The sequence below is a fragment of the Anguilla anguilla genome, chromosome 2, assembly GCF_013347855.1.
Source record: "Anguilla anguilla isolate fAngAng1 chromosome 2, fAngAng1.pri, whole genome shotgun sequence".
NCBI lineage: Eukaryota > Metazoa > Chordata > Actinopteri > Anguilliformes > Anguillidae > Anguilla > Anguilla anguilla.
Window position 1 is genome coordinate 69,982,334 of NC_049202.1, and position 8,979 is coordinate 69,991,312.

The following is an 8,979-nucleotide window of genomic DNA, read 5'->3' on the forward strand; positions in this document are numbered from 1 at the left end:
GCTCTTCATTTTAATCACCAATAAATTAACAATGATATTGCAAATTGAAAAACATAAATGTGTTCATTACATCATAATTCCACCATAGTTATACAAAGGGGACAAAAGAACAGAAAGGCCAACAACATCACAATGAAAAAATCACAGACAACACGAAGGCCAGTAACATAACGGTAGAGAGCGCTCAGAGGAAATTATAAAAAAATAAGGCATATATAATGAAGACATGATATGAAAAGTTATCGCAAATATGGCATGCTCACAGGAGGAATGTACACACTGGGAGAGACATTTCCTTCCACAGCTGAAAAAGAAATCTCCCAAGAAATGCCAAAAAAAAAAAAAAAAAAAAAAAATTTGTCTCAAGATTTGAACAGAAGTGAAACGTGTTATCACATGAATTTCCAATAGCATATGACAAAAATATTTCACTTTCATTACTGAAGGAGCAGCGTGGAGCTTGTTCGACTTGAGACCAGAAGGATTCGAAGACACCAATCCGATTTAATCTGTCCAATTCAGACAATGGCATACCCTAAAATGTAGGACATCACTGCATTACCTGCTATAATCATTCACTGCAGAAACACAACAGAAAATTATTTCCCATAAAATATAGAAAGCAGTACATATTCAATTGCCTAGGTAATTAACCGCCTTCCTCTTTATACAGTGCTATACATATACTATCATTTGTTGAAAGATAAAGACTGTTTTGACTGCCGCTTTGAGTGAGGCGTCATTCATAATGTTCTAAAATGAAATGAGAATTATTTTTAAGGGCATACACATTTCAAGTATTCATTTTGCGATCACCATTTCCGCTATTTTACCTCAGCTACACAATGACTTATGGCAAGGAGAATCACATTGCACCTATAACCTAACTGTAAACAATACGAGAGTGTTAATCACAGATGCAGCTTGGCAAAATAAACAGAATCTCAAATTATAAAAAAATAAATACATTTAGAATTATAGCATTCCAGAAGAGCTTTAGACACTTAGTGTGGGTAATGCTGGATTAGGCTTTTTCTCAGCACAGTAATTAGGATTGAGTGTCATATTCTCCGTTTCTTTATTTTGGGAGGGGGGGGGGGGGGTTGGCATGGTGCCGGGCAACCTCAGTAAACATAACATGGACCCTCAACATTTTTTTTTGTTTGAAATTGAATAAAAGCACATAAAATGTGTTGCCAGGATATACACTGAATGACTGTTTAAAAGTCACTGGCTACTGTCCTTAAAATGATTAAACATTCTTCGCGGTATACTCTGCAAAGCCTGTGAGAGCAAGAACCCCTCAAGAATTTAGTGTGCCGTGGCGAAGGACAGCCAGACAGGGAATGGTCAGAGATGGCTTAAATTAATCTCACATGAGTGTCAAAGCACAATTGTCAATCTGACTGGTCATGCCTGTTTTACTCATTTGTACACATATATAAAGTGTTTATAGAAAAAAAGGCAAAATAATCAGATTCTCATTCTTAGTAGTGCATTACTTACACACCCACTATCGATAGCCTCGGTAAACCATTTGTTTTGCACTGCATTCATAAATCAGACGAACTACTCCGGAATAGTCATACATTCATTAAAAAGTGTTAAGCCCCTATGTACATATATATTTTTTTAAACATACACAACCATGTGATCAGAGCACAGGACGTATACATCGCATCACAGAACGCAGCGGTACTGGTGACGGAACTCCCATAAGCTCGCCTGGAAGTTTCCAGGCTGTCTCTTTGACATCAGCGTGTGTCAGAAAAGTGTGTTCTCAAACTGTGTTTCTTGGCTAGAAATAGCTGTACGCACTGAGTATCGCATCTTATCGAACCTGCGTTTTGCAGTTGTCGGTGACCACGAAACGCACTTTTTGTACGTCGCTTTGGATAAAAGCGTCTGCCAAATAAATGTAATGTAATGTGAAAGAGTGCCTCCAGGGCTGCGGCATTCAGCTGGCTTGTTCACGGACACAGACGTGTTAATCTACACACACACACACACACACACACTACGCGGGGATGGGGGTGTGTGTGTGACCACACAGAGGAGCCGGGCCGCAGGGCCAGAAGGTGTGGGGGGGGGGGGGGGGGCGGGGGCTAGGCGGCCACTGGCACAATACAGGGGCACATTCACCAGGGGCACTGCGTGGACCACGTCTGCAGAGGCTGCTAGAGCATGTGCATTAGATGCTAAAGCTTATGGCAAACAATTAAACTGACACACACATGCACGCGCACACAAGGCACACACACATACACACACCTAACTCACATGCACATCCCACACACACACACACGCCCACTCACACACACACACACACACAAACACACAGACTTACTGTTTTCATTTCTAACTACAAACCTCCAGCACATCCACTAGCAGACTTGAATGTATGCATGTATGCATGTATGTGTGTGTGTGTGTGTGTGTGTGTGTGTGTGTTCTTAGTTTTAAAGTATCGAGTGCTAAACGCTCAGGCACAACATATGCAGAAGAGATAGGGGGCGCCACCCCTTCTGTCCGCCGCGCCCAGCGGTGCTCGTCTGAGACGTCTGGCGCGGCGCCTGTACATCACAGTTCACGGTAGTACTTTCCCGGCTGCGCCGCGCGGCAGAACAGGTTATTTCACCGGAGCACGAGTCCGCCCCACAGCGAAGACCTCATTATCCTGCCCCGCGTAACCTCACTACTGATCATGTTTCTCCTTCGTTCTTCCGAGACTAAACACTCTGAAAGCAAAAGCACTCCTGCTCCTCTTCAGCTTCGTAGAAGAGGTAAGGTGACAGGTGAATGCATAAATGAGGTGTTCGGTGGACACCCCCTCAGCCCTACCCCCCCCCCCCCCTCCCCCCCACATTGTCTCCCAAACAACGATGAACATCTCAGTGTCTTTTCTTCTCAAGTCAAAGCAAACCAAGCAGCAAGCAAGTTTGTTTTTTTTTTTTGTTTTTTTTTTTACACTTCATGGTCGGGACGCAATGGGTCCTGTTCCGTTGGTGGGGGTGGGGGGGGGGGGGGGGGGGGAAGGGGAGGAGGGGCTGGGAGTGAGGTCGGATGTGTGTGGGGCCGCGGCCTTCGCACAGAGACGCGCTTGCAGGAATGTGGCACCAGCGTTTTTTTTTTTGGGGTGGGTGGGGGTGGGGGACAGGCTGCTGCGCTCCCCTCTCACGCTGCCTCCCTCTCCCCTGTCCCCCCCTGTCCTCCCCCTGTCCCCCCTCTCTCCCCCGCCCCCCCCCGTTGTCTAATACTGTGAACAGCCAAGCTTCAAATGCCACCTGTGGACGGCCCTTCGGGCTCCGAGGGGTCCGAGTCCTTCGTGACCTCAGGGGCCACAGGGGCCACAGGGGCCGAGCCGAGATCGGAGCGGGGGTCCATCGCGGAGTGCATGATGTGGAGCCACACGTCATCCATGTTTGGCATGACAAAGATTTTCTGTGGACGAACAGGAAAGAAAAGGGGGGGGGGGGGGGGGGGGGGAAAGGAGGTTAACTCCAACCAGTAGAGAGGTCTTGCCATGTCTACATACACACACACCTGCGCGGCAAAGAGGAAACATTTAAAACAGGGAAGAGTAAACAGCCTGCAGTCACGGGCTGATGGCGAACACCCAGGTAAGTGCAGTGAATCGTTACACAGAAACAGCTGGCATAACGCATCAACTTCTGGAAAGTTCTGACAGACGCCACCAGCGGAGAGAGATCCTGGCAGGCCTGACAGTGCTGTTGCTTTACAGCTCAGCTTGCGGGAGATAAAACCGTTAAGAGACTGCAGGGTTGCTGCAGGGCAGCTTTCTAGCTGCAAGTGGATAATTGCAGAGTGTAAGACGGCCACAGGCATGCACAGGCACTCTGAAGCCCCTGGTGGGTGTGCGGCCACAAATGAGTAGATGCTCCTACAGGCTCCACCCAGCTCTCAGGCAAAAATACTCCAGGGCATTCCTGCTAATCACAGAGGGCAGTAAGAAACTCTCTCTCTCTCTCTCTCTTTCTCTCCCACTTCCTCTCTCTCTCTCTCTCTCTCTGCCTCTCTCCATCACCCCCTCTCTCTCCTTCCCCCCTCTCTCCATCACTCCCTCTCTCTCTCTCTCTCTCCATCTCTCCCTTGCTCTCTCTCTTCCCCTCTCTCCCTCTCTCTCTTTCTCCATCTCTCCTTTGCTCTCTCTCCCTCTCTCTCTTTCTCCATCTCTCCCTTGGTCTCTCTCTGCCTTGCTTTCTCTCTCTATCTCTCCCTTGCTCTCTCTCTTCCCCTCTCTCCCTCTCCCCCCTGTGTTTACTAAACACACACGTCCACTCCGTATTTAAAGGGAACACACAGAGAGGGTACAACGCCTCCGGTGGAATAATGAAAGCATTGGCATTGGTGAATACTCTGTGTAGCTGCCAGCCACACACACGGGGCCGGCCACCCCCACCCCCGCCACACCAACCGCACTTTTCATTCTCCTCGAAACCTGAGAACGTGCTAACGACCACTCACACCTCGCGGCCTAACCGCAGGTAATGCAAACCCTCTCTTTCATACCCCCCCCCCTCCCCCCCAGCAATTAAAGTACAGCTCACAAGCTTACCACAGGCTGGGGCTGCTGGGGCTCTCGGACAGAGCAACCAGCAGCAATGCAGACCCAGACTACGGTGAGAGGCGATATGACATCCGTCTCTGGAGGCAAGAGGTTGCAGGTTCGAGTCCCTGCTGGGACACTGCCGTTTTCACCCTTGAGCAAAGTGCCTTAACCTGCATTGCTTCAGTACGTATCCAGCAGCGTAACCGTAAATGTAAATGCTATGCAAAAAGTTGCGTAAGTCGCTCTGGATAAACGCCAGTAACGTAACGTAATGTAATGTAATGGTAAGAAAACGGTGTTTACAGCCGCTCCCGGGGACTGGAGCAGTCTTGCCCCGAGCACCACCAACACAGGCTGCAAAAACGAACCGCCCGGCACTTCCGGACACACCTGAAACTCCTGGTCCAGTTTCTTCTCGATCCAGTCGGTCACGTGCGCCAGGGTGACCTCCCGCTCGCCCAGTTTGGGCCGGGCCTTCAGCTCCAGGTGCGGGGGGCTCCGGAAACCGTACCTGCGGGAGGGACGGTCGCAGGTCACACCCCAATCAAAGTCTAACTCCGCCCTCGCCCCTTGGGTCATACTGATTAAGTGGGTCTACCCGACCAGCCTCTGTCATATTCACTGACTGGTAAGACATTTTTCTGTATGATACACCAAGACAGATTGTGGGTACCCTTACTTCAGCACAAGATGTCAAGTGTAAATGCAGAATTCATGCCTGCTCCCTAAATATTAAATTATGTTATCTCAAACATGGTTTTATTTAGTAAAAACAAACAAACCAAATAAAAAAGGATCCTGTAAACTAACCAAGCTGAATATTTTTACAGACAAGCATTTACTAGGTGCAACCAGCAGATGGCACACTTGAGCCTTTGTGAACCCGAAGCCAAATCCCAGAAAGTAATTTCAAAAGTAGGGAGGTCAGCAGGTCCCAACTCCATTAGACTGTTGGCTTCATTTGCAACCAAACTACGCAGGAATTATTCTCAAGAGCGCACTGACTGAAATGCTGTTACTTTGCTAAACAGCTTTCAAACACCTCTGAAATGAACAACCTCACTGCGTAAACAAACATAAACACATACTTCTAGTGTAACTAAAAACAAATACATTGAACAAACTTTATAAAAATGAAACCATTAATTACATACCAAGGTCATGCACCTTTGATTTAGAGATTTATTAGGGGGAGAAATAATCATGCCAGCATTCTCAGTCTTACCAGCTAGACTGACTCTGATCTCATACTGATAACGCACCAATACGCCTCACTGATAACATAGATAGATGCCGTCATAGGAGATTGAACAAAGGAGAACGGGTACAATCGCGGCTGAGGTTTTAATGAAATCCGCGCTGATGTAATCTAAAGGTAATATCCCCTGGAGCAGAAAGTACCAGATCCTGTCGGTCGGGGGTGGGGGGATGTTGACGGCCAGCGTCCCCTGGCACTCCTGCACCTCCACGGTCAGCAGCAGGGGGGTGTTGGACACCTCCTCCATCTTCTTCTTGATGAACTCCGTCTCCGTGGCCTTCTGGAAGTACTTGGACTTGGTGATCTTGTCCACGAAGCGCATGATCTTGCTGGGCTTGTGGCCCCCCACGTAACTGCGGCAGAGGAGAGCGGGGGGGGGGAAACGTCAGGGAGGGGTCACGGGCCGTACGGGGGGGGGAGACATCAGGGACGGGTCACGGGCCGTACGGGGGGGGGGGAAACGTCAGGGAGGGGTCACGGGCCGTACGGGGGGGGGGAGACATCAGGGACGGGTCACGGGCCGTACGGGGGGGGGGGGGGGGGGGGATATCAGGGAGGGGTCACGGGCCGTACGGGGGGGGGAGACATCAGGGACGGGTCACAGGGGTTCCCTCTGGACTGAGGGAAGGAAATGTAGCTTATTCTTCTGCCTAGTTGGCTTTGCAGAGGTTAGGTCTGAATAGTGTTCACTGTGTGTGAACTAAACTGTGTTCTTGGCTAGAAATAGCTGTACAAAATAAGTATTGTACCTTACTGAACCTGCGTTTAGCAGTTGTCTACGACCATGAAATGCACTTTTTGTACGTCGCTTTGGATAAAAGCGTCTGCCAAATAAATGTAATGTAATGTAATGTAATGAAATGTAATGAAACGGACCTAACACCCCACACGCCGGGTCACATAGAGACAGCGCAGCGTGTCGCGCGTGTGTCTGTGGCGGTTCTGTCTGCTTCGCCTCCCTTGCTCTCGGTCTCCAGCGGGTTCTCCCACCCTGACAGACTGCATCCGTCACAGCGGCGCACTTTGCGTCAATCACGAGTCATCATATCATTTGTGTACGTCAATTCTGAAATAAGCAGCGACTTTGTTATTGCTCATTCTTTCTATATAATAAGCATATCGATTGCATATCAATCGCTAAAAATATAACATGAAGGACTACCAATAGCCCTCACCCCAAACGTATCGCTTTGGAAAACAGACTGTTCCTTGTAAACATGATTTTATCAAAGAAAGAACATAAAACTGGGCAGTCTCTCATATATGACGTGCACTGGATAGAAAACATCTAGGCAACAGACTAAATGAGTCATTTGTGGCATTGGAAGCAAAAATGACCCATCGGAAATTCCCCATTGTCTCTCACTGTAGTGTTATCTTTATTCATATCAAAGTATTTAAGTGAACAGGCTGATAAATCACCATGGTAACACCTCTAGCTTTGAACGGCCAGGTGCAATGATGTCAGGCGGAAAACAGGAAGTGCATTTTAAACAGCAATCAGAATCTGCATAGTAACGCTGCGCACATTATCTCAGGTTGTCCAAAGACCCTTATGTGTAGCGTGTGTAGTGTGTGTGTAGCGTGTGTGGCTGTGTGTGTGCGGCCGCTACCAGCGGCTCGCTTACGAATAAAGGCAGTTTACAGACGGGGGAAACGCACTTGTGAAAACGTGCTGGTGAAAATGCGCTTGTGAAAACGTGCTGGAGAAAACGTGCTGGTGAAAATGCGCTTGTGAAAACGCACTGGTGAAAATGCGCTTGTGAAAATGCGCTGGAGAAAACGCGCTGGTGAAAATGCGCTTGTGAAAACGCGCTGGTGAAAACGCGCTGGTGAAAACGCTCTTGTGAAAACGCGCTGGTGAAAACTCTCTTGTGAAAACGTGCTGGTGAAGAGAGAGAAATGGAGAGTAAGGCGGGGCGTCTCACCCCTCGGCTCCGGGCAGGATGTTCTTATCCGGGGCGACATCTGGGGGGTCCTCTTCATCAGACGACCCGGCGCTGGAGGACTCTTCGTCACTGTCAGCCAGGCAGTACGTCCGTGGTCTGTACCTGTTCACACACACACACACACACACACACACACACACACACACACACACACACACACAGTCACAGTGTGTGAGAATCATGACATCACTCTGTAAAGTAAGACCAAAGCCTGGCAGCTGAATCCCTCAGCGACCCACACAAGTGAATTCCCTTTCTGAAAGTGGGATGGAGATGTGCTCTGTGCACAGCGTAAACATGGCACAGAGAAAGTAACGGCTCGGAACAGATCTCAGAGGACCTCACAGCACCACAGAGAGAACCAGAACATTAGGATCCAACTGCCATCCAACACTGACAGCACAGAACCTGGACACAATGTTCTAAAACTGAATCCCCACCACTTTAGTTTTTCTACATGAACATATCCACCAGGTAAGGAGGAGACTGCTTTGCCGACTTGACATATTCCAAGTAAAGTTCTTTGAAAGTGAAAATTTGCTGCGTTCTGTCAGACAGTAGATTAAAGTCTCTTTGGTAAGGTAGGGCCCAGGTAGAAGTGGGTAGGCTGCTAAGAGCCTATGGTCTGGTACTTAGCTCCAGCTGGGCTGCAGAGGGCTTTCTGGAATGGTCCAAAATGCAGGCTTTTTCTGCCAACCACCATGCCACTACACAGATATGCTAATACAAGTGTTCCCTGCACGCAAATGCAACATTACCCTTCACCAAAACAGAAACGCACAGATACATATAAAAGAAGACATACAAGTACGGGAAAAAGCAGAGACCGCACATGTAAGTCTTGGCACTTTAATGGGTAATTTTACACTCAAATGGGCATCGTGCCATTCTATCTTGATACATTAACATTTAGGCCTTCTGCATACACTCTCATTCAGAGCAGTGTCAGTGATGCAGTCGTACATTTTACGTTAATACAAGCAGCTTTAGCTCGCATGGTCTTTGCTACATCCATCTATTCCAAAAAGCTTGCCAAGATTCTCTAGTAGCACCTCCTCCAGCTTGAAAACTTGGGATCCCTCCTGTTTGCAGAGGGATTGGTTTTGATTCTAATTAAGCAGATGGCTTCACTGAAGTCCTTGCCCAACTTTCACGAAAACAAAGCCGCGTAGAGATCACAGCAAAAGAAAAAGGCCTTTATT

The 8,979-nt window shown here is 48.2% G+C and overlaps 1 protein-coding gene across 3 annotated transcripts in view; it reads right to left on the reverse strand.

Moving 5' to 3' along the window:
• Positions 1 to 3,229: 3,229 nt before the first annotated feature.
• LOC118221134 (testis-expressed protein 2-like) overlaps positions 3,230 to 8,979 on the reverse strand; it is a 53,530-nt gene continuing 47,780 nt past the window's right edge. For 2 of the 3 annotated variants that reach the window (XM_035405874.1, XM_035405875.1), the window contains 4 exons: positions 7,757 to 7,879; positions 5,972 to 6,181; positions 4,961 to 5,081; positions 3,230 to 3,441 (listed from right to left, as the gene is read on the reverse strand). In XM_035405874.1, the coding sequence (XP_035261765.1) occupies positions 3,274 to 3,441; positions 4,961 to 5,081; positions 5,972 to 6,181; positions 7,757 to 7,879 (622 nt within the window). In that variant the 3' untranslated portion in view covers positions 3,230 to 3,273. The remainder of the gene's footprint in view (positions 3,442 to 4,960; positions 5,082 to 5,971; positions 6,182 to 7,756; positions 7,880 to 8,979) is intronic. The other variant, XM_035405876.1, reaches the window with a different exon arrangement.